The sequence below is a fragment of the Myodes glareolus genome, chromosome 8 (genome assembly GCF_982192425.1).
Source record: "Myodes glareolus chromosome 8, mMyoGla1.1, whole genome shotgun sequence".
Taxonomy (NCBI): Eukaryota; Metazoa; Chordata; class Mammalia; order Rodentia; family Cricetidae; genus Myodes; species Myodes glareolus.
This window is the reverse complement of record NC_142033.1, coordinates 6349596-6375263: the sequence shown is the minus strand read 5'-3', so window position 1 is coordinate 6375263 and position 25668 is coordinate 6349596. Positions and strand designations below refer to the sequence as shown.

The 25668-nt window shown below is 43.0% G+C and overlaps 1 protein-coding gene across 6 annotated transcripts in view; it reads left to right on the top strand.

The window, feature by feature from the left end:
• Ptpn13 (protein tyrosine phosphatase non-receptor type 13) overlaps positions 1-25668 on the top strand; it is a 181571-nt gene that overhangs the window by 75276 nt on the left and 80627 nt on the right. For 5 of the 6 annotated variants that reach the window (XM_048427242.3, XM_048427236.3, XM_048427228.3 and 2 more), the window contains exons 7-9: positions 4031-4594; positions 19753-19848; positions 20742-20832. In XM_048427242.3, coding sequence (XP_048283199.3) covers positions 4031-4594; positions 19753-19848; positions 20742-20832 — 751 coding nt within the window. The remainder of the gene's footprint in view (positions 1-4030; positions 4595-19752; positions 19849-20741; positions 20833-25668) is intronic. The other variant, XM_085691576.2, reaches the window with a different exon arrangement.

The following is a 25668-nucleotide window of genomic DNA, read 5'->3' as shown; positions in this document are numbered from 1 at the left end:
TAGACTTCAATTATGATTCAAGCTTTTATAAGTAATTGTCATGAAATTTTAGGTTTGTGATTATAATGTTAACAGATATGATTTGAAAACTTCAAGAACAAATTCCACCATAGTTATAGTTGACATATTTGAAGGATCAAAACAAAGTTGTGACAAACTTTTTAAGTAGATTGTTTTATTTTCACTATGTATTTTCTTGTTTTTTTAAGATTTATTTTTGTTTTATTTGTATGAATGTGTTTTAATTTAATTTGATAACTTCATACATGACCATTGCATTTATTTCACTTCCTCCTTTCCCTCCCAAGTTCATGACCACTTCTAATTGTTACATATATACAGCTATGTGCGTATGTACCGGTAGCATTGACCACTTCTAGTTATTGTTACATATATACAGCTATGTGCATATGTACCGGTAGCATTGACCACTTCTAGTTATTGTTACATATATACAGCTATGTGCATATGTACCGGTAGCATTGACCACTTCTAGTTATTGTTACATATATACAGCTATGTGCATATGTACCGGTAGCATCAACCGTTTTCAATTAGAGATAATTGCCAGGCCAGTCACTGGTTCATAGACTTTGCATTAGCCTTTTGTTTGTAGGTTTTGCTCCTCATACTAGGCAAGCTTCATAGCGCCTTCCCGTACCGAAAAAGCCAGTCATCAGAGGGACTTCCTGGGTCAGTTCCAGCTTTATTTCTCCCAGTCCTGTGTCTGAAGTGTGTGGATCCTCAGCAGGAGGGTCTGTCTTTTCAGTTTCTGGGGAAGGTAACAGAGGCAGCGTCAGTAGTCTGTGTTGTTTTGGGAGACTCACGTATTCCCTCAAAGAGCAATTCAGGAGGTGTGGGGGTTCCCATGCCTGATGCTGGAATTTTTGTTAGATGTTACATAACTCCATTAAAAATGTATGTATGTATATGTGTGTGTGTACGTGTGTATGTGTATACACAAATGTATGCATGCACATGCATATTTTAAGTAGGCTTATACAGTATGTTTTTCTGTGCTTTCTAAAGCTTCGTGATATTTTTTCTCTTTCCTTCCCTCTTTTCTGTCCGTCATGCCCTCCCTCCCCGTCCATGCCACCTTCTCGTTCCGCCCTTATAGCTCATTTCTTCTACTGCTCTCCTCTTAGATGTGTGAATGTTTTTGCTTGTATGTATACCACATGTCTGTAGTGCCTACAGAGGCCAGAAGAGGGTTCCAGGAACTGACAGTGTGAGCCACCCTGGAGGGACTGCAAACTGAGCCCAGGTCCTCCATAAGAGCAGAGAGTACTCTTAACCACTAAGCCATCTCCCCAGCCCCACTTTTTATTTCTTTGAGACAGGGTCTTAATATGTAACCCAAGTTGGCCTTAGCCTTTTGGACTTTCAATAGATATATCCTGATATATTTCTGTATCTAATTTATTTTCATACCAACCACTGGACCCTGTCTGTAAATCGGCAACTCCTGAAAGGTGTGTAGTCAGCATTTCATTTAGGCCTGTGTTGCCATGGAAAAGACATGCTTCCTGGAGATACCATGACCAACTAATATATTGCTAGTAAATAGTAACAATCTAATGCAGGCATATACTTACCTCTTACAGGTCGAAGAGACTTGAAATCTATTTGGTAAGTGTTTTATTTATATTACAGTGACATTAGGGTTGGCTAATTTTAGGAAGTCCCATTTAAAATAAAACTATGGGAGCCTGGAGAGATGGCTCAGCAGTTACAAGTACTGGCTTCTTCCAGGGGACCCGAGTTAAATTCCTAGCATCCCAAAGTGGCTTACAACCTTTTGTAACTCAAGTTCCAGGTGATCCAACACCGTCTTCTGCCTCTGGAGGCTCTGCACACATGTGACACACTTAAATGTATATAGGCAAAGCACCCGTGCACATCAAGATAAGTAAGTATTAACTTACTTATTAACAGTTTATTTTTGAAAAGATTAAAATAAAACAATTGAATGCAAAGAAACTGGACATGAGAAAGATCTGGAAAAGAAGAGGCAGAAAAGTATTTTTATTTATAAGAGGTCAACAGAGAGCCTGCATCTTGGATAAAGTGAGGAAGGAGATGCACCAGGTGCAGGGCTGGGAGGTTTCCATTTCATGAATGATAGGCTGTCTGATTTGTTGAACAGGTCAGTGACGTGGTGGAACTGGCATTGGCAAAAGATAATTCTGGTTGTTGGATGGAGTTCATAGAAGCAACTAATCTCAGGGCTCAACAGTGAGCTTGCCTCTCAGCATCGTTAACTGGGTTTGATGAGATGGGATTGGAAATTAACACATGAAGTAAGGTGTCTTTGAGAATGCTGAGCAGAATTGCTGAGGAAGCTTAAGGAGGATGAGTCATTTAAGTGCCCATGTTTCCGTTTTGAGTAACCAGTGTTAGGAAAGACTGGAAGTAGAAAACAAGACGAGTTGGAACCTTGGACAGTTTGAGATGCTCCTCAGGCATGGGAGCAGGAGCGCTAGTTGTGTTAAGACTGGAGCTTCCCCAAAAAGATCGGTATTAAGAAAGAAAACGTGAGAATTTTTCAAATCCAGGTCATATTTTTTATTTTTATTAATATTATTAATAAAATTTCATAAGGAAAAGACAAAAAGTAAAAAGGAGTTCTGAACCTGATACATGAGGAAACCCAACATTTGAGCACACATAAAGGATTTGGAGAGGGACAAGCAGCCCCAGCAGGGGAGCCAGGCGGGAAAGAGTAAGGCTTCACCTGGTGTAGAGTCTCTGAGCTTTGGCAGTGTGGAGGCCACTAGTGGTGTGTGATGGGCACCCGGGTGCGGAGTAGCTGGAGCCTGTCCAGTAGGGGACCTCGTGAGCAAAGCGTGAGGAACTGGGGACAGTAGCTGCAAGGGGGTGAGCAAATGGGAGGAGTTTGTCTTGCTCTTGTCTGGCTTTTGAGAAAGATGGTATTTGTGTATTAACGGGAAAGGCTCAATGAAAGGGAGAAACACTGGCACTGTAAGCGCCCATAGCAGAGACGGTAACTGAAGACCAGTGTTGTTTGGTGGACAGAGAAAGTTGTCAATGTTTAGGGCTATTGATGTAGTAAACTCGAAATAGTTCCATTTTTTTCAATACTGGACAAATACCATTTTGGTTGTTGAGTCCGTTGATTCATAGAATTGATGTAGCTGAGTGGACATTTCTGGTGTGTCTCCATCGACCTTTAAACCACAGGATGCCTACCTGGTTCTAGCTCTGTTGGCCTCTAGAGGCAGTCCTAGCATTGGTGCTGCTGCTGGCAAATAGTGTGCATTCCATTCTAAGGGGGAACTTTAGTCTCTAGTGTGTTAGGAAAAATTGGGCTTCTTTATCAATTTAGGTGGAAATTATCTTGGTTTCAGATATGGTAAAGTTTTCTTGAACTTGATAATTCCATGTATTGCAGTTTTCTTCCTATGCAGAATAGAAAGAATTCTATATTTTTCAATCAAACATATTTATTTAAAAGATCAGAAATACCAGGACTTTATACCTGAAACATATTTTAAGTTATATTTTTACAAGTTAAAAGAGTATGTTATGCATTATATTATCTCCCTAATTTCATGGACAATTACCGTTCTACAAAAGTAGATGTTATTAACAACTTTTATCTTTATTTGAAAACCAAATAATTTACTTCTGATGATGGAAATAGTACTACTCGGAAGCGTAGGTTCAGTACGCTATTTATGTTATTCCGTAAGAGGCATTGTGAGGCAGGCACTCAGTGGTGCAGTCCTTCTTCCCTGAGAGACCTTGTGATGCAGGCATGGCTCAGTGGTGCAGTTCTCGCATGCACAAGGGCCCCATTATGTCATAGCAGAGCAAAGAGACATTGGCCTCAAGGATTTCTGCGCTCTGTTTCCACATGTTCCACGCTCACGATTACCGTAGTCATTTCGTCTCTGATCTTCCACGTGGATAATTTAGGGAACTGCTGTGTTTATCAGTGGTGGGTTACATTCTTGCTGACTTTCTAAAGATTCTGCGCATACATGATAGATTCTTATCATTCCAGGAAGAAGCTCCACTTCTGATGTACTAGACATACACAAGGCTCCATTCTCTCATCAGACTTTTCTTAACAAAGGGCTTAGTAAATCTATGGGATTTCTGTCCATCAGAGACACACAAGATGAGGAAGATTATTTCAAGGATATCCCATCTGATAATAATTCCAGGCATGAAGATTCTGAGACTGTCTGTTCCCCTTACCAGTTCAAAACTAGCAGTCCACAAAAACGGGCTTTCCCTGCAGTGGACACGTTCTCTAAGAGAAAGGTCTGGGCTTCGTCCATGGACTTGCTTTGTACGGCTGACAGGGACTTTTCTGGAGAGACTGGCAGGTCCCAGCACTGTGACCCTGAGGCGGTAACAGGACGGACTTCAGCCACTCCTAGAAAGAAGGAGGCCAGGTACTCTGATGGAAGCATTGCCTTGGATATCTTTGGGCCTCAGAGAGCGGAGCCAGCATATCACACTCGAGACACGCCAACATCTTCTGCAGTATCAAGCGCCTTGGACCGAATTCGAGAGAGACAAAAGAAGCTTCAGGTTCTGAGAGAAGCCATGAATGTGGAAGGTTAGTAAATCTGTGTGTGTCTGAGAGAATAAGTGAATTAAAATACCTAAGGTTGTGTCTTAAAATAAAAAAGGGCTATTAAACCATTCTACAAGTCTGATTTCCACTGCCAAGCCTTTACATCTAGGCCATATTAGCTCCTCTGTCAGTTTCTGTTCACTCTTCCATCAAAGCCTCCCAGTCAGAGTGCGCTGTAAAGTTCTCCCTACAGCATGCCCAAGTGCCCCTCCATGCAGCATTCTCAGTCCTCCCTACAGCATGCCCAAATCCTCCTCCCTACAGCACGCCCAAGTCCTCCCTACAGCATGCCTACGTCCTCCCTGCCGCATGCTCAAGTCCTCCCTATACAACATGCCCAAGTCCCCTCTATGCCAGCACTCCACAGTGCATGTATTAACTCTAACGCTCAGGGTCAGGCAGTGTTATGTGATGAGTACTGTCTCAGTGGAGGCCTCAGGAAATGCCTGGCTTGTGGGTTTCAGAAGCAGTGGGTCACACTAAGCTCAGGGAGGTGACCTAGCTTGGTACCAGGTGAACTCAGACCACCAGCTTCCAAAGCAGGTTTTATAGTAACTGGCAGGCATATGTGGTTTAAAATAGTTTGAGATCTGCGTTTCTAAAAGCATGGTATATAGGTAGATTTAAAGTCAGGCTAGATTTGAATTGATTACACCTTTTCGTGTCTATGAGTTGAGGCATTGTCCCTAGTCTGAGTTATGCCGTCTATAAAATGGACCTAGCAAAAATAGATGAATCAGGTAATGAGTGTGAAGTGATTAAACAATCCATTTATTACATTTTTAATTTGAAAAGCATAAAATCAACTCCATAAGTTATATACAGCATACTCTTACTGTGTCGTATTGGCTAGCCTCATAGATTTTCAATTAAACCCACACATACAGACATGGACACAGCTTCCCTGGAACTTATGTGTAGACCAAACTGGCCAAATCCTGAACTGTTTTAGGATGAAAGCTTTATTTCCCATTTCTTTGTTATAATTGTATAGTCCTTTGTCGTAGCTATTTGAAAGGAACTTTATAATGCTCTCTATATAGAGTAAGGAGTAACAGAATTGAGGAAATGCTGTCTTTTGTGTGTGCAGAGAATGCTTGTTAGTGTGTGTAAAGAGCCTTTGTGTTTATCTGGAGGCCAGAGATGAGCCTTCATGTGTATGCAGAGGATACTTGTTCATATGTGTACAGACGCATGTAACTCTGTGTTTATCTGGAGGTCAGAGATTGGCCTTCATGTGTGTGCAGAGGATGTTTGTTCGTATGTGTGCAGTTGCATGTGCCTTTGTGTATGTGTAGAGCCAGAGAGCGGCCTTCATGTGTGTGCAGAGGATGCTTATTCATATGTATGTGTGCGGTTGCATGTGCCTCTGTGTGTGTCTGGAGCCAGAGATCAGTCTTGGGTGTTGTGTGTTCCTCAGGAGCCATCCACCTTTTTTTTTTTTAAGATTTTTATTATTAACTGTTTGTATCGATGAGGAATATGATGTTGTGAATTTGAATATAATACTCTCAGATGCCAGACAAAGACATTAGAACCTAACCTGTAAGAAGTATGTGCCCTTAGCTGCTGAGGCATCTCTCCAGCCACCACCTTGTTTTCTGAGACAGGGCTTCCATTGACCCAAAACTCTCTGACTAATGAGCAAGCCCCAGGAATCTGCTTATCCCCACCTCACCTCACACCATTGCCCCTCCTCCCAGCCCCAGTCACCACAGAGCTACAATTACAAGTCTCCCCACCAAGCCTGGCTTTTATGTGGGTTAGATCAAAATCAGATCCTCCCGTGTGCACAGCAAAGAACTGCTCACATACCCCCAGTCCTAAGCCCATAACAATCTTAGGTGGTTGTTCAGTCTGTCCATAGATTTCCTTCCTTCTCCTAAAAGCCTGGTCTTCTTTTGCTTAAGTTGAAGCATGCGCTGTCCTAGTAAAAGACGTATTGCAGTGTTTCCTTCAACTCAGGGATTACAAATTATTAAGAAATTGAGAATTATGGAGGAAATAATGGGTATTTAATTGATATTCTGGGTTTATATATAATATACATCTTATAAAGTAGTAATGACTTTTGAAGAAATTCAGTATATTCTTTATGTTTGTGTGAGTGCTTTATGTATGCTTGTGTGAGTGCTTCATGTATGTTTGTGTGAGTGCTTCGTGTATGTTTATGCGCCGTGTATGTGGCTAGTGCATGTGAAGGCCAGAAGAGGGCATCGGATCCCCTGGAGCTGGAGTTACAGATAATTGTGAACCATCCTGCTGTTACATGGAACCGAACCCCGGTCCTCTGTAAGACCAGCAAATGCTCTTACCTGCCGGGCCATCTCTCCAGCCCTGTTACTATGTATTCTTGAAATAAAATGGTTTTGAATCTTTGTAAGATGGGAAGTAAAATTACAAGTTTATTCGCCGTATCAATTTTAGCCTTTAGAATTGTGATGGCAAAGCAGGCCCTTCCTGTAGCTGAAGAGAAAGGACTGCACTTGTGAAGTCAGGTCACCCTCAGTGTTAGCCAGCAGCAGCTTACATGTAAACTGTAGTCTGTCTGAACCTAAGACTGTGCTCTTGAAGACACACATAAGGAAATATTTCCATTGTGGGAAAAGACAGCTGTCCATAGATCAAATGGAAAAAACTGTTATAGTTAACCTCTGAATAACGTCCGTGGATCAAATAGGAAAAACCATTATCGTTAACTTCTGAATAATGGAGATACGTATAAACAAGATGAATATTTCTGACATTTAGAGTGAACAATATCTTTTTTTTTTTCATGTGAATAAAACCATGGAACTGGTCATGATGACTCATGGGATTTCCAATCCCAGCACTCGGGAGGCAGAGGCAGGCAGATCTCTGTGAGTTTGGGGCCAGCCTGGTCTACTTAGTAAGTTCCAGGCCAGCCAGGGCTACCTAGTGAGACTCTTTATCAAAGATGATGATACTAATAATAAAACCATGGAGCTGAAGACTTGGCTTGTTGTGTAAGAACCTTTGCTCTGTGGACGTAATGACCAGATCTCATAACAACCCGAGCACTGTGCAGATCTGGGCGTGGATCTGGGCGTGGACTTGCGTGCCTGTAACCTCACTGTGGGTGCAGAATCCTGCAGGTCCCTGGAGCATGCTGGCCAGCTAGTGTCTCTGAAACAGTACGTTCCCTGTGTGGGCAGAGACGCTGCCTTAAATAAGGGGGAGGTCAGCAGCTGGAGTATCTGTTGTCTCCTGACCCACACGTGCACACACGCAGGCACACACTCGCATACATCCATGCATGCTCTGCACACACTACACACATAAAAGGAAAGGAAATTAGGATTGTCTGGCATTCGGATGTATTGGCTGCAAAAGACTCTTTGCCTTAGTGTTTTTAAAGTTATTAGTATGTCTTTAGTAAAACTGAATTTTTATAGTGGAGCCTAGGTTTGCATTACGGAGTCAGATATTAGTGTAATGAAAATCTTTAAATTGTTCTATGATCATCAGTTTAATGTATTTTGTTTAAATAAGTAACTTTTCATTGGACTGCCTGTAACAAAATACATTCAGCATGTAGTCCATTTCTCTTATGAGGCAGTTGGTGTGTTCACTACCCAGTGTGAGTCCACACAAGTTTTTCTGTAAAGATAACATAATAGTTCTAAGTTTTATTTGTTCACTTACATAGTTATGATAATACAATATTTGCAGATTTTGAAATTTTATGTTTGTTAAAGGACATTTACACAAACGAAAAGCTTTTAAAAATACAGTGTGCTTTGAACTATTTAATAACTAGATATTTTCTATTCTGAATCTTTTTACTGTGAAGATTGCAAAAGCGTTTGCTGTCGATAAAAACCTGCCTGTATTTTTCCAGATGTTTTAAAACCTAATAGATAAAACCTGAAAATATAGATTTATTGTGCAAATACTTACATCACCTTAAATAAGCCTCCATTATTATATTTATCAGTAGCACTAACTTACGCTTGCCTTACTAGCATCATTACATAGCACATTATCTGTGGGAGCATTTGAGGTATGGAATTCAGAAACATAAATTCCAGTGTGTTTTTTAGTTTGGGGCAGACTGGTTTTCAACTGTGTTGTATCTCTGCGTGTGTAAACAGAAGTGCAGTGAAGGTCTTAACTTGTACACAGAGAAAGACAAGAATAGAAAATAAATGCTATTTGTCTCCTTGAATTCTCATGGAAATTGAGGTCTTCATGTGCAATAAACCAAGCAAAACAGTCCACCCCACTAATGTACACACTATTCATATTTATGTATTTTTCCCAAATATTCATACTTTGAAATGCTCTACTGTCTTTTGTGATCTTGGTCCTGACAACTGCTAATGGGTCTCTGTAATTTTAGGATTAGATGACGTCTTTAAGTACATCTTTATCCAAACACTGCCTTGGGCTTTAATAGCATACTCATTATCCCTGAACTGGTTGATGATTGAGTTTCTGTCAATCAGAAAATGGTTATTTCCAGCATGGATTTTCACAGTTCCGGCTAAAGAGTTCCTGTTCTTACTTTACTTTTAAAAAATGTTCAGGGCTGGGATATAGCTCAGTGGCATATCATACCAACCTTAAGTTTGATCCCCAGCACCCCAAAAAGAAAAACAATTTGTTTCAGTATTTAAAACAACTAAAAAATGAAATTGACACATTTAATTTGTTCTTTTGGATGTGCAAAGAGGATTGTTGCACTGATGGTGAACACCGTAGTCTCCTACACACGCAGCGTTTCTCTGGAACAGACCTGTCCTCTTGAAAGGAGCCTTTCCCTTAGTCACCTCCATCTCACCCCAGCTGACATCAGCTACCCAGCCAGCCCAGTGGAGACCAGACCTGAAGGTCGCAGAGTGTGCATGGAAATAATCTGGGTCTATTCGACTCTCAGCTCTTTGCCCAAGGCTCAGAAAAGTAAACTGATTTGTCAAAAGAGGTCCGTGATCCATTTTTCTCGATCAACCTGTGCTTTGAACTCTGTCATGGTTTTTCTGTTGGCCATCCAGACTGCAGGAAGAGGCCAGACCACACTGTTAGCTGTTCCTGCCTGGGCACTTGGATACTGAGCTCACCACCTAACAAGCCCCAATTTCTCCTTATCAAAGTTACATAATTTTGATCTAATGAGGCGGGATAGCATCGGGAAAGACTGTGCCAGGTTAAGACAGCAGCTTTACCCTACTGCGATGGTATTCCAATGAGACGCCACCACTGGGGATCACTGGGGCTAGTCCTGCTGCTAGAAATGAGGAAGAGACCTATCACAGCAGTGGCAGTGAGTATTCCAGCTTCCCTGGGAACAGAATGAGAATGTTAGGATCAACAAAGATCCTATGAAAGAAATGATAGTTAAGGCTTAAAAATTCAAAATTATTACTATACTGTTGAAGTTGACAATTTAGCGTTCAGATAATTCTGTATAGAAACCCGGGCAGAAGGCACAAGCATTCTCTATGTTAAAAACCAGTTTTAAAATTTGATGCCTCTTTTTTTTCTTTCCTCTTAATTTCACTTTTTAAAAGTGGGGGCTACAGAGATGGCTTAGTAGTTACAAGCACTTGCTCCTCCAGGGGACCGAGGTTCAATTCCTGGCACCTACATGGTATCGTACAAATGCACCTCCAATTCCACAGGATCTGACATCGTTTTGTAGACTTGGTGGATATGAAAGCACGTGGTGCACAGACACGTGCAGGTAGAACATCTACACATATAAAACAGAAATAAATCCCTTTTTAAAAGATTTATTAATCTTTATTTTACGTTTGAGTGTTTCCCAGCATTGTGTATGTGTACCACATGAGCGCAGTGACTGCTGAGGCCAGAAGGCCTTTGGGTCTCCTGCACCTGAGGTTGCAGGTGGCCGTGAGCTGCCGGGCATTTGTCTCTGCCAGAGCTTTCACTTCAGCATAAGACCGCTCCTCGCTGGTTCTTTCTGCTTTCTTCCTGAGGGTTGGTAGCTCTCATTTCCACCTCTGACCTGCGTCCCACAGCCAGTGGAGTCTGGTTCTCACTAGGAGTCTCTAACTAATGTCTCTGGTGTTGTTATTACCACGTACCCCCTGCCTTCTCAGTGGTTCACAGTGGATTCTTCTCTGTGACAGAGTGACGTGGGAGCATCACTCTGAGAGCTGTGTGGGCGGTACTCCACACCTGCCTGGGATTCTAGCATGTTCTCCCAGCAGTCCGAACCACTCTGCAGCTTACAGATACAGCTCTGAGAGCCATGTGGGTGGGACTCCACACTGCTTGGGGTTCTAGTATGTTCTTCCAGCAGTCTAGGCTACCCTGCAGCTTACAGATACAGTGTTTTCTGCAAAGATGACAGTTAAATATCATTTTTTTAGTGAGCTATGCCATCAGTCTACTTCACCTCAAAACAAGATACTGCTTCCTTCTTTCTAGCACTATGACCTCTGGTCCCAGCCCAGGTTTGTTGTCCTTGACTGCCTTGTGGATAGGGCTGAAAGTCGGCTGGAATACATGAACACTCACACATAGGATCTTATTCTTAGTTATGAAGGTATAACATTTCATTTGAGAGGGTTCAGTTTTCAGTTTTTAACTTTCTGGTTACTTTAAGAAAAGCAATGGGGTGAATTCATAATGTTCTAGTCCTCAAGAAGAGGACTTGCTAGATCAAAATGCTAGTTATGAACTGTGCCAGTTTTTGTTTCTCTACCTTATTTACATGTAGAAAAAGAAAGAAAAGTAAAAATATGGCAAGATTAATTTAAATCATCCCATAAGCTAAAATAATAATTTTAAGCTGTTGTTGCACGGATATCAGTTCCATAGAAGTAAATACCAGTAAGGAGGAATGTCCCACTCTCAGTCAAGAGACCTTTAGACACTAGTGACTTTATTATTATCTTCCTGAAGTTACAGTGAGTTTTGTATATTTGACATGCACTGTTGTGGACAGATCAACCCGCTGGTTTGAAAGATCTGCAGTGTCTCCAGGGGCTGGCATTGTGCAGTAGAACCTGTTTAATGAGGAGATGCTGTGTCTGCACACCCTACCTTTGAGAGCTACTTGGGGCCAGTTCGCAACTGCTGTGTGCCTTGTCTGTTTCACTGACACAGGTGCCTTTGGCGGTGGCCATGGTAGGAGTCAGTGCAGGTCAGAACAACACTACATCATTAGGCCGGTGTAATGCAAACTTTCTTGTATCTATATTTCTAAAACAAAATGTTAATTTTGAATCCACAAAAATAATACCCTTTTTGTTCATAAAGTAAGGATCTAAATTAAATCTAGCCACTTAGAGACTTAGTTTGACTTTGATATAACCTCCTGAGGAAGTACATACAGACCGACAGATAAATCTTAAAAATATGTAATAAAAATAAATGAGTCTTACTAGCAACAAGTTTCATCATGGTATTAAAACCCAGCATGTGTTCGGTTGTTTGGTTAGCTTTGTTCTGTTTTCTTGGACAGCCGGCCTCTAACTTGCTGTCCAGTGTAGATGATCTCAGCTGAGACCTGACTGTTTTATCCTTACAAACGATCTCATTTCTTCCCAGTCCCTTCTGTCTCTGCAGCTGTCAGTTATACAAACCTGAAGACATTTCTGACATCTGCCCTTCAGTAGCATTCTATGGTGTGCACAGGCTGGAGTTCTGGCTCCTGGTTGTCCCTGATCTCTCGGCCTCGTCGTCCTTTAGGCTTGGCTGTCGCTCTCAGTCTCTCCACTTCTCCTTTTCTTTCTCTACCTTTCTCTTTCCATACCTCCCTTCCATATCTCTGTGTATGTATAGAGGGAAATAAATGTATATGTGCTTGCATATTTATATATAAATAAAAGATGTATAAAGAACACCCAGTGTATTTCTACATATATTTGTAAGTACAAGAAATTCCTACCCATCTGCTTGCCATCTAACCCATACGAAGCTGTTTTACATTTTCCTGCCCCCATTCATGTGCCATCCATCCTTCAGACTGTCGGATGTTTCCGGCCTGGCTCCGAATGGTGACCTGGATTTGCTTATTTGAAATTACTAGTTTTTAAGGGTTTGTTTTTCTTCCTGTAAGCCTGTGTATTTCCTAGCTGTGTCCCTGACATAACAGGTATTAAACACGTGCTTGTTAATATAACCTGAGTGTGTCACAGCGTGGTTGTTAAAGAGAGTTAGCATACCTGGTGGTGCTATTTTGGATGTAGGATTTTAGTAATAGTTTCTGACCAATTATGGAAGTAGTGAGGATTCTCTTTTTGTCCACTCTGAGAATCAAATCACATGATCTGTCTTTGAACTTTGCATAAGGGCTGGCGAGGTAAGAGCAGAAAGAATCCTGGGTGGTGTTTGATGAGCACTGACAGTCACCACATAAGGCAGCGCCCAGGTACAGCGCCACGTTGCTCTGGGCCCTGGGGAACTGGAGACTTTTCTGTCACACCTGCCTTGGCACAAGCTTTACACGTTTGGAATGGCACGGTCACAGAGATTCTCCATGTAACCCTTCTTACTTCCAGGTTAAATCTGTCTTCCTCACGATCACCTCTCGGGGCTTGTAGACCGTGTTCTGCTGGCCAGAGCACAGATGCAGACTAGAGAGGAACCTGGAGAACAGAGGAAAGTGACCTCTGTGGACGCCCAGAGGGGGTCAGCCAGTGTGTAAATAGCAGCAGGACAACTGTGTTTCTCTGCCCTTTGAAGTGTGTCATTTATTAGGGCCATTTTCTTTAAAAACAAAAGCGAGGTCTAAGATGTTCAGTGTGAAGCAGAAAGGCAGTCACTGCCGTCCTCTCAGAGCTGACATCGCTCTCTAGAACCGACCTTTGTAGTCTCAGTCGCGCAGTAAAGGCACAGAAATGCCAAGCTAAACACGGATTCTTGTCACTGGAGGTGGCTGAGTGGCGCCTTCTGTACATTAGTAGCTTGAGCCTGGCTGTGTCTCACTTGTAACGCCATCTCTAGGTCATAGTTTGTGCTGGCTTGGATTAATTTAACTTGAAAACAGTTGAATGAGAGAGCTTTGTGCGAGCCCAGAGTTGTATGCAAATACTGGGAGATGCCTCAACTTGTAAGTCAGTGTTTATGATCACACGCCATGAGTTCCTGCAGCCAAGTCACTACTGTGTATTGCACTAGTAGAAATTGTGATTCTTGGTTGTAAAGAACTTCTGAAAAACATTATAACCCTTGAGACGCTGCTTATTAACTGTTATCAGTGAAATCAGTGTGGTTGGAGAGTTGGCGTCACGTCTGTTCCCAGGATGAAACTATATGTAAAGGGTAAAAATACTCTCACTGTGCTGAAGTGGTATGAGAAATTACGTTCCCTCTTCTTCTTCAGACAGTGGTATATGTAATATTACAGAATTTAACTAAACTCTCAAAATCATTCCTCTTTAGTCTGTATTTGTTCCAGTCTTTCGCACTGGTCAGGTGATTTCAGAGAGGGTATTTGTACATGTGTATGGTGTGTGTGTGGTGTATATATGTATGTGTCTGGGTGTGTATGGTGTGGTGTACATGTGCTGTGTATATGTTGTGTGTATGTTTTGTATGTGTGCTGTGTATGTTTGTAGTGTGTATTGTGGTGCTTGTGTGTGGTGTGTATATGTATGTGTGTGTGTTGTGTATCTGTGTGTGTATGATGTGTGTGTGTGTGTGGTGTTTGTGTGTATGTGTGTGTCATAAGTACAGTCTGGTGGACTTTGGTTTCACTGATGTGATCTCCCTAGTGTTTTTCAGTCTTGCTCTTCTTAACCCTGATATTTCCAGAACTCCTTGTGTGTCCGAAGTCACACACTCCCAGCAGGTTTTATTAAAAAAAATTCTCAGACGAATGAGACATGACCTAGCATAAATGGACCCTTGTATACCAGTTTCTTTGTTGTAGGTTTTATCTACACATTTAATAGATGCTAAAAATTATAAACTGGCAAATAGAGAGTAGTTTAGCCCAGCAAAGGTGAACGTATTCTTCTGTCATGCTGATGAAAGCCCAGTTTCCTCGTACACCAGGAGCATCATGCTGAGTAGAGGCCACAAGTGCATTTTATAAGGTGTATATTCAGATATGTGTATTGTAGGTCCATTGTTGTAGGAAGCTGCTTGTTTGTTTGTTCCCGGCTGCTCAGTCCCGAAATAACCACACAGAAACTGTATCAATTAAATCACTGCTTGGCCAAGCACTGTAACATATTTCTAGCAAGCTCTTACATATTAAATTAACCCATATCTATTATTTTATATTTTACCATGAGGTTTGTGGCCTACCGACAAGGTTCCAGCTGACAACTTTCATCTTTCTCCTCTGGTGACTACATGGCATCTCCCTGACTGCGCCTGCTTTCCCCGCAGCATTCAGTTTAGTATTCCCCACACACCTCTATTCTGCCCTGCACAGGCCTAACACAGATTTTTGTTTGTTTGTTTGTTTTTGGTTTTTTTTTAATTAAGCAATGACATTCACAGCATACAGAGGGGGAGCCCATTGCATATGATCATAATTTTTAGTATCCAGAAAACTTTGTAATACTCCATAAATAGGTTTTTAGGAGCATCTTATCTTGCAGTTGTTAAATGTTTGTGTTGCAAGAGTGGCAATTTGAGTTCAATTTGTAGACCCCCAAGAGAAGCAGGACATGGTGGTGCACAATGGCCTCACTGCTGTGGAAGTGGGGACAGGCAGATCCGTAGGCTCAGTGCCACCCAGCCTACCCAGATCAGAAAGCTCCAAGCCAAAAGGAGACCCTGTTTCAAGAAACAGGATAGATGGCACCTCAGGAACGACAGTCAAGGTTGTCCTTTAGCCTCCAGTGGCACATGTGCACACAAGCACACACGGACATGTGTACACATACACAAACACAAAGTTGTCTGATAAAAGTTAAAATTCTAGTTAGTCCCGAGAAAAGTGTATATGACATCTATATTATTTATTTTTCTGTATATTTGAACATTGTCATAATTATCAAACTTTTTTCTTAATTACACAATTAATACTACAGTCCTGGGATCTGAACCAAATCCAGAGTGCTAGGATTGTGCCTTGAGATACGGACAGAAAACATTGCCAGTTGTGCTGGCTCACGCTTCTAATTCCAGCACTTGGGAGGCCGAGGCAGGTGTGAGTTTGAGGCCGGCCTGGTCTGCACAGCGAGTCCAGAAGCGTCCAGGGCTGCACACCTGTCTAAAAATCCAAAAAAGAAACAAAGATAATATCACTGTCACCTGGGTCTTGTAAGAACAAGGTGTTTGATGATGCTAGGGCACTTCACAAATATGTAGGTTCTGTCTGCCTGCTACACACCAGAGCTGAGGTAGCAAACCTCTTCTTTCTGGTCAGTGCCTCCTGAGACCTAGGCATGTAGATCATCACAGAGCTGAGAAATGTTGTGACCCAAGTGGTCTGTGAGCACGGCGCATGGGCTTCTCCAAACCAGCATCGATGGCCTTGACGTAGGACATGCAGTTGTACATTTCTGAAATGGCTGATGTTGCTATATAATTTAGAAATGGATGGGATAGTGGTGGCCCTTGCCTTTAATCCTAGCATTCAGGCAGAGGCAGGTGGATCTCTAAGTTTGAGGCCAGCCTGGTCTGCAGAGCAAGTTCCAGGACAGTCAGGATTATACAGAGCAACTCTTGTCTTGAAAAGCCAGAGAGGGGCAGGGGAGCTCACACTTAGAAAGGTAAAGCTTTTTATTGCTGTAAGCGTGACTAGCTGATAATTTAATCTGATTATAAACCTTTTAAAAATTAAAACTACGTAGAAAATACTGTCTGGGACTTTTAATCTAGTTATTTCTGTCACGTTACTGCATAGAAAGAGCGTGGCTAACAGCAATTTAATGACACTGGACTACAAGAGGCTCGCAAAATCAATCCCTTCCATTTAAATGGCCCTCCCCCCACTGTAGAGAAGGAAAACGTCTTCCTACCGTTTATAGACAAAGCTAGTCATCTAGTGTGTTTGGAGAGTGCTCATTCATAACATGGTGGTGTGCCCCAACCTGGGCGTAGCCCTGAGAACAGCCTCTGGAGACAGCGGACTTTTCGGGGTGGGGGGGGTGCCTTCTCAAGAAGCTTTAGGAGGTTGAACAGAGTTGCTTTTGTCTTCCAGTTGGAACCCTGGCTAAAGAGAAAAGACAAAGCACAGGCTATAAGCTAACATAGGAAACATAAACACAAAATGAGACCTAGCAAATGGGATTCGGTTCACAGAAGTAGTTCAGAAACAGTAGATTTGTGCGCTGCTTTCTGTAGCACGAAGCTGGAGTTCTGAGCTCAGCATCCGAGCGCAGGAAACCTCTCTGCTCGGTTTATCGAACAGGTTTGCTGCTCCTTCCTACTTAGCTTCGTGAATCAGCAGAGCTTGTTGTTTCTATGGCCAGGTCCTCTCCTGGGCCTTGCTAGTCTAGCTGTCCTGAAACTTGCAGTTCTGGATTTGTGATCTGGTGCTGGTTCACTGGAAAATCCCACATGGTATTCGCAGGAGAGTTTGGCAACAAGAAAACCAAAGTACTTTGGTGCCTTCAAATGAAACAGTTCTTCCTAAGTAACTCTATAATGTGTGCATAATTTATTATGTTTGTAGCGATAAAGTAGTATTCGGTAACACTACTGTTTTCATTGACACTTCTGGAGTTTGTTTTTGTTGTTCTTCATTTTTCATGGCCCTTTCAGTCACATTCATATTCACCCAGTGCATTTGAAACCTTATTTTACCACGAGATTTCTCTGTAGTAAAATGCAGTCGTTCACAGAGGACTAGGAAATACTTAATTCTGAAACCTTCTTCATTGATGAGAGTGAACTCGTGTTGACCATACATAGGCGGGGCGGTCTGCACATCAGCAGCAGATGCCTTGTTCTTCAGATGAACGTTATCATAGAAACTTCCTTCCCATGTTTGTTTAAAGTCTCTTTCTCAGCAAGACTCCAGCTCTGCCAGGATTCTCCCAGCACATAGTTCCTGGCTCCACTGACCTGGCTCTTGTGATGCCATTTAACTAACCTCTTCCTTATTTGTTAGCTTCATCCTCTTGTACAACCTCTGTTGAAACCTAGCATGAACGCTTCATTGTGTGATGTTCCTCGCCTCGAATCTGCAGACTGTTCGGGAAAAGAAACGTTCTTCACTTCTTCCTGCCATCTGGCATCTCCATCTCGCTTCACTTCAGGGCATTTCCCATGGACTGCTCTCTCTAAAATCCACAAAAAGCCACAAAACATTTTGGATAAGTCACTAAAATTCATGCATCCTTAGCCAAGGCCCACATGAAGGATTCCTGTGGGTTTCGCTGACCCTCATCATAGTTTCCCAGGGTGCTGTCTCTCCTGGTGTCGGGGTTCTAGCCACGGGGCTCCCTCACCGTGACTCGGCCTTTATTGCCAAATGACCTTCTGATGTTGCTATGTTGAGATTTCAGATTTTTGTTTTTACCTTCTTTCTTGCCTGCTGTTTCTCTTTGTGAAGCCTCCCTTGTGTTTTTCCATCTCCATTTCCGTCAGCACATTTTCCGTCAGTTTTTCCGACTATCATCTGCAACTTCAAAAACCAGCTTTTTGTCAGCCACTAGAAAACAGGAGCAGTGTGTCCCCTGGGCCAGTAGCTCTCCCCCCAAACCGCCAGCGTACGGAAACAAACAATAGCGCGTGCGCATCTCCCCGTTCTTCCCACCTGCCCTCCTTTGACCTTTCTGTTCTGCTGGTTCTGTGAAAGTGATTCTCTGCAAGGTCACCTGAAGGTCATCTTAGTGTAACCCTTGTTTTCATTCACTGACACAGAAAACGTGTGCTTGCTGCACTCTGCGCATGTGCTAGATGTAAGAAGCAGCCCATCTTTCTGTGAAAGACCTCATCATTTAGTGAGAGGGGCAGGTCGGGATGGACAGGCAGCAGCTAGTGAGGCATGAGGAGTGGAAAGTATGAAAAGAGATGTCCAGTTCAGTGCTTAGCTTACAGAGTTATATATAAAACGCAGAAAGGAGAAGGGGCGTTCAGGCGAGAAACGGTGGGACTCAGCACGCGTTTCCAGAGTAACTAGGGCTGCTGCCCTGGTCACCAGCAGTGTGCTGGTGCAAGTGAAGAATTTGTTTGAGGAAAAACATAGTGATGAGACTTCTACATGAATTTAGTTTTTAAATTTTGATTTAAATATTTGTATGATAAACTTGGGCTGTGAATGAAGTTTTGTGCTTTCGAACAGATTCTCACCACCGAATCTGCAGCTTTCAAAATATATTACAAGTCTTATTGTGGATCTGAAGATGGCAGTCCTTGAGTAACAACCTAAGGAGTTTATAAACTGTCCTCCGAAGGACTCTAGTTTAAAAGCTTTTGAGAACTACAGTGCTGTGCCCAGATTTCCAATCTGGCAAACTCACTTTCTATATGCTGGGTTATATGGAGAACAAGACTGCAAAAAGGAAGCTAGAGAGAATAGAGAATCCAGATATGGATGGACAGAGCCCCATGGGGACAATGGAGATGGAGAAGTGGGGGGTCAGAACATGAATGGCAGAGCCCCACAGGGACAATGAGGATGGAGAAGGAGGGGTCAGGACATGGATGGACAGTACCCCCAACACATAAAATAAACTTTAAAAGATACAAATACTTTTTGCACAGTATTTCTGTTTTAGTCCATGCTTGCCCCTGCCTTAGCCCCTGCAGGAGGCACTGTCCGAGCAGATCTCTACAGGAGCCCTTCCTGACTCCGCCCCTCCCATTCTGGTAGAACTGAATGTCCTCTCTTGCATTGTGTGTTTGTATACTTACCTTCCATGTTGTGGAGTCTCTTGGATTGTGCTCTTGGGGGTTGATCCCTTGCAGTAAGTAGATGATAGAGAACGACACTAAAGCTGATATGAATGTTGCTCCTATAACATCCATACTGTCCTAAGAACCTTTGATTCTATCAGCATCCTTATGAGATGTGCAGTTACTATAACCCCCTTTTTGACAAACAACAACAATAGCAAAACCCAAGCAGTCTGTTTCCAGAATCCACACTTTCAACCTGTGTGCAAAGTATCCCTACACTAGAGCCTAATTGTTCAATTTTAAAGTAATATATAAAATTTTCTAATCAAGATTGAGTGTGTTCTTTTTTTAAATTTGTGTGGCATTGCTATAAACTTTCTAAATTTTAAAAATTCTTTTAGAACCAGTTCGAAGATACAAACCTTACCACAGTGATCTCTTTAGTACCTCCAGTGAAAGCCCGTCCATTATCTCCTCGGAGTCAGATTTCAGACAAGGTAAGCGTCACTTAAAGCAAGCAAAGTATCTTTTTAAAGAAGCAACTGTCATTAATTTTTAATATTTTTTTAAACAAAACTTGTCAAAAGGTTAAGATTGTAAAATGTTTACTTTTAAAATTGTTTATCAAATAGTAGCAGTTTCACAAAGCAGTGACATAATCATTTCATCAGAAAGGAAGGACGTCTGTACCAAAGGCGGTGCTTCTTTCCTGGCCACCGAATAATCGCACAGAAACCAGTTACAACACTGCTTGGCCAACAGCTCAGGTGTATGCCTAGCTGGCTCTTACATCTTAAATTAACCCATTTCTATCCATCTATGTATCACCACAGGCTGTGGCTTACCAGTAAGGTTCCGGCATCTTTCTCCTTTGGCAGCTACATGGCATCTCTCTGACTCGGCCTTCTTTCTCTTTGTATTCAGTTTAGTTTTCTTACCTACCTGTATTCTTCCCTGCCATAGGCCAAAGCAGCTTCTTTATTAGCCAGTAATAATAAAACATACTCACAGCATACAGAGGGGAATCCCACATCAGAAGTCATTGTCTTTAAAACTTAGACAGGCATGGTGACATACACCTTTAACCTCAACACTTGGGAGGCAGAGGCAGGTGGTTCTCTGTGAGTTCAAGGCCAGTCTGATCAACAGAGCGAGTTCCAGGATAGCCAGGGCTGTTAACAGAGAAGCCCTGCTCCAAAAAGAAACAGGAAAATGAACAATGACAATAACAAAACTGACGTGACTTAACCTCAGCAGAATTCATAGCCTGGCACTGATTGCATGATCGTGAGTCACACACATTACCTTATTTCTGCTAAATGCTTGCATTTTAGACAAGATTGCTTTCCTATTTTTATCACGTCCGCCGTTCTCTTTTATTCACGGTTAGTGAGAAGAAGTGAAGCTTCAAAGAGGTTTGAGTCCAGCGGCGGTCTTCCTGGAGCAGAAGAAGCTGGTCAGGGCCCATCTCAGAGACCACGGTATGGCACTGGGAAGCACTCGTTTCTAGTCACAGGTGGATGGTTTTGGTTCGGTTTGGTTTGGTTCTCTTTAATTACAGTTGGCACCTGACTTTTTAAATTGCCGGTACAAATATATACAACAATCACGAAGATTAAGGCATGGCATTAAAAGTCTGAAAACATAGTAAACCTTTATTTGTAAAAGGTAAATAGCAGTTATCTGCACTTTGAAAGACTTGGGCAGCTCAGGTATTCAGTGCAAATTGGCTGAATGGATAATTAGATTACCACTGTGTAAGCTATTATGTAAAAAGTTAATTATTCACTCACTGGTTGGCTTAAAGAGGTTCCCTGACATATTTCTAAGGTCAGTTTGAGGCTGTGTGGCATTGACTTCATACTGAAATACTTGGCAATTTTGTTATGTGTTGTTAGTGTTTACATGTGCCAGATCTGGGGTAATTGTGTTACAGTTGTGTATACTTTTTGCTTTGATTAAACTGAAAGAATCTTCAGACAAACAGTGTGTTGGTGTGTAACACTGTCGTATGGACACACTTGCCTTGCATGGACACAGAATGCTGACTTCAAGTCTGTAACATGGCACCTGAGGGTCAAGATTGCATTGAAAACGTCTTTCCAAAGCATGAAGACTTCACAAACTCACTGTTCACTTCAGCTGGTGCTGAGAGGGTCCTCTGGAAAATTTCAGACATTTGCCCTTAGCTAGTGGATATGCCTGACAGCGTGCTCACCTGTAAACTATTAATAGACCATGTAATCCTAGCCGTGTGATTAAAAGTTATTCATGGTTTAGACTTCAGGTAATTAGACTCGTATTAAAATTTACTCCTTAATTAATGTCCCAAGTTTTTTCTTTCACTTCTTATAAATATTTTTTTCTTTATAAAAATAATTTTCTACTTACATAATGGCATTTTAATTACTACTTTCTTATGATGAAAACTTTTTGATTATTTTGAAGCAAGTAGAAGGCAAGCTAGCTCTGTACCCAGTGTCCCCAGCCTGCTCACATTTAGCTCCGTACCCAGTGTCCCCTGCTTTCTCACAGTTAGCTCCGTACCCAGTGCCCCCTGCTTTCTCAGTGAAGCTAAAGCTTTGGGGATGAACAGTAAGAAACCAGTGTTAAATAATAGTAAGCTTAGTGTTGAATTGAAGGAGAATTTTTATTTTAGGATTTCCGCTCCTCTGTGTGTCTGAGGTAGACAAATTGTGAATAGTTAATATCCCTTTTTAGCCTCAGTGAAAGAAGAAATAGAGCTAACTAGAAAACCATAGGAGTTGTCTGTTAACAATAATTTTTGTCTGTTTCTTAAGGATGCATTTCTTCAAGAGAACTAAGGCCTCTTGGGAGCTTTATCAGTTTTCCTAATAAGGAATCTCCAAAACATGAGGCATGAGAGACTTAATTCTGACCCTCCAGGTTCAGTAAGGAAAGGTTAGCTTTAAGGCCACCTAAGCTTGCCCGTCGGTGTTGCAAGGGTAACGTGTCCTTGGGAACACAAGTGCTCTGTAGAGTTCACAGAACTGAGTTTGACAGAAGAACGGGAGAGCGAAGTGCGGGGCGCATTGATTGCCACGTGGAAACTGCTGAACTTACCCTAACTTCCTTTTCACTTCTCTCCGCCATTTCCTGCCTGCAGGAGCGCACACTGACTAAAACCCTGTCAGAATTCCTCTGCTGCACAGGCTTCCTGGGTGTGGGCCAGAGTTTCTGCCAGCATCCTCCCTGTGTCTGCACGAGACCAGGAGCCGCCTGCTCTGTTCCTGAGGCAGCACTGCATTTATGCATGTTGCATGTTTGCTCACAAAAAAGTTTCCATTCCCTTCAGCAAGAATGAAATGGCAAAACAGACCCAGTGCGCTGTTGGTTTCTGCGCCCGGTTGGGGAAGACACTGACAGGAAACAGTGAGTCAGACGTAGCAGAATGAGCAATTTCTGGATTCTCGGCTATCAAAAGTGCCTTTCGATGCCTAAAAAAGATGTTCAGAGCTGTGCCGAAGAGTGTCTCCTAGCCTTTTCATGCACACGGTGTCTTTGCACTGCTTCTGTGCCCCTCTGTGCTGGCAGGCCTCTTCTGCATCTGTGACAAGCAGTTTCTCCTGAGTACATTCGCAGTCAGCGCATATGCTCCTCTCCAGCAACACAGGGTTTTTCTAGATTTGGAATCTCTCTTTGTTCTTTTTACATCTGGTATGCTTCAGTTCTTAGTGAAATGTTTTACATCTGTATTCAAAGAGATAAGCTGATGCCTTCCTTGCTGCTAAGATTAGGTTTAGTTAATGAGACTGCACTGCGAAGTTGAAGTGCATAGACTCAAGTCCTTACTACTTTAGACTCAAGGTGAAGATAAACCATAGGCTCCTACTTGCTCAGTGCCTGCTGGGCACTCACCACACACTAGATCGTTTCAGGTACTGTGAAGAGCACACACAGAGATTACCTAGAGATGAGAGCTAGCCAGCAGACCGGGAAAGAAGGAAGCAACACACTACTAAGTAGTTGTGCTCTGAAGCGCACAGCAGGCGGGTCCAAATGTGGTTTCTCAGTCCTGCCTCTTGTGGGCAGTGTGATCTGAGCAGGTGTTCCTCGGGGTGACACTGAGCAGAAACTTGAAGTAGAAGTGACCACTGCAGAAGTCAGTGGGAGGGTTGTTCAGGTGCAAGGTGCTGGGACATAGGGAGGTGCTGAAGAGTTCTGTGTCAACTTGGCACAAGCCAAAGTCTTCTGAGAGGCCGGAGCCTCATGCCTCCAGCTGGGGAATGGTGGTACATGCCTTTAATCCCGGTACTCGGGAGGTAGATGCAGGTGGATCTCTGTGAGTTCAAGGCCAGTCTAGTCTGCAAAGCAAGTTCCAGGACAACCACAGCTGTGTTAGACAGAGAAACCCTGTTTCAGAAAAGGAAAGGAAAAGAAAGGAAAATGCCTCTTTAAGATTGGGCTGCAGCCAAACCTGCAAGGCATTTTCTTAATTAGTGATTGATAGGGAAGGGCCCAGCCCATTGTGGGTGATGCCATCCCCGGACTTCTGGTCCTGGTTCTGTAACAAAGAGTGAGCAAACCAAGTCAGTACCCCTTGCATGCATTAGCTCTAGATTCTTGCCCTGTGTGAGTTCCTACCCTAACTTCCTTCAGCGATGGACTGTGATGTAAACGTGTAAACCAAACAGACCCTTTGTTCCCCGGCTTGCTTTTGGTCATGGTGTCAGCACAGCAGTCATAACCCTATGACAGGGAGACATTGTCACCTTTGCTGTAATAGTAAAAAGCAGTATGGCCACAACAGAATGAGTGAAGGATGTTGTGCTCTAGAAGTGGTGGCCAAGTAATCAGGGTCCCAATTGGGTGAGGTCACAGATGCTAAGGTAAAGACTTCAGCTGTAAGGGAAGCCATGTATGACTAAAAGCATAAAAAGCTAAGATGAAACTTAACATAACAATGGCCTGTTCAGAAAGTAGATGATGCAGACAGCGCAGACTTGAAGGCTAGTGTCGGAGGAAAGTCAGATGTGACTGTCTCACAGGTGCCTTCAGCACTTGATGCGTGATTAGATTCTCAGTAAGGAAGAAGAAGGAAGACCGACTCCTAGGCTGTCTCCTGAACAAGCGGTTCACGATCAGACACGGGAAGGAAGTAAAATGGCTTTGGTTTAGAAATGTCAAGGTAAAGGTGTGCATTACAGGGAGGGCACTCGCATTGCCTTCTGTTTCAGTGACAAAAGGAAGGGAAGAGGAGGAGGGCGTATTGGAGCTTTTAAGAAGACAGGAGAGGCAGTGTGAAGGAGGGTCCCCGGAGCAGTGGGCCAGGGGGTGAGGTCATATGCAAGGAGTAATTGCACTGATGGATGGACCTCAGATTCTGAGCCGGGCAGGGCAAGAGGACAGAATGACAGGAACGACAGTGCTGGAGCCGGTAGGGGAGTCAGTGGGTTGACTGACCAAGGAGATGAGAGCACGGAAGGCAGAATCAGGTTAGATAAATAGAGAATAGAGTCAGTGAGTTCTATCGAAGAGAGGGGTCAGAGTATCAGAAGACTCCCAAGTCCACGGACCATGACCATGAACAGTGACAAGAACAGTTCCAAGAAGAAACAAGGTAAAGACGAGTGAGATGCTTCTGTCTTTGATGGAGGGGAGCAGCCCACAGAGCGGTTCATGCCTGCAGCAAAGCACACTAGCAGGCGTTATTCCGTGGTCTGTACTGAAAGGGAGCTGGGGTTCGCCAAGGAGTCAGGAGGTCTGGAAGCTGAAGCTGAATTAAGCAGAGGGGTTGAGGCAATGAATCAGTGAGCAAGGCATCCGCTGTGCAAACACAGGGGTCTAAGTTTGATGCCAAGAACCTCTGACCAAAGCCTGGTGTGGTACATTGTTGGCTCTCAGCTCTGGGGAGGCATGCACAGGTGGACCCATAGGGCTCACTAGTAGCCAGCCTTGACAGATCAGCCAAGCCTAGGTCCTGTTGAGAGACCTTGTCTCAAAAAACAAGATAGGTGTAGCATGAATCTAATTGGTCTTCAGCATAAAAACCCCGAGTTAGATGTTAGCGGGTGAAAGCTGAGAGATCACAGAACAGAGCAGCAGCCGCTAGTTCTTACATCTATGAAATCCTCAGACCGAGTGGGGTATCTGTCTCTACAAGTCCTCAGCCTGAATGTGTTGAGCTTCTGTCTGCTGCCTTAGATTCCTCTCTCCGCCCAGCCATATCTCTTCCTGTCTCCACCTCCCTAGTGCTAGGATTAAAGGACCACTGCCTGGCCTCTATGGCTAACTAGTGGTTAGCTCTGCACTCTGATCTTCAGCAAGCTTTATCCCCACCAATAGGCAGCATATAA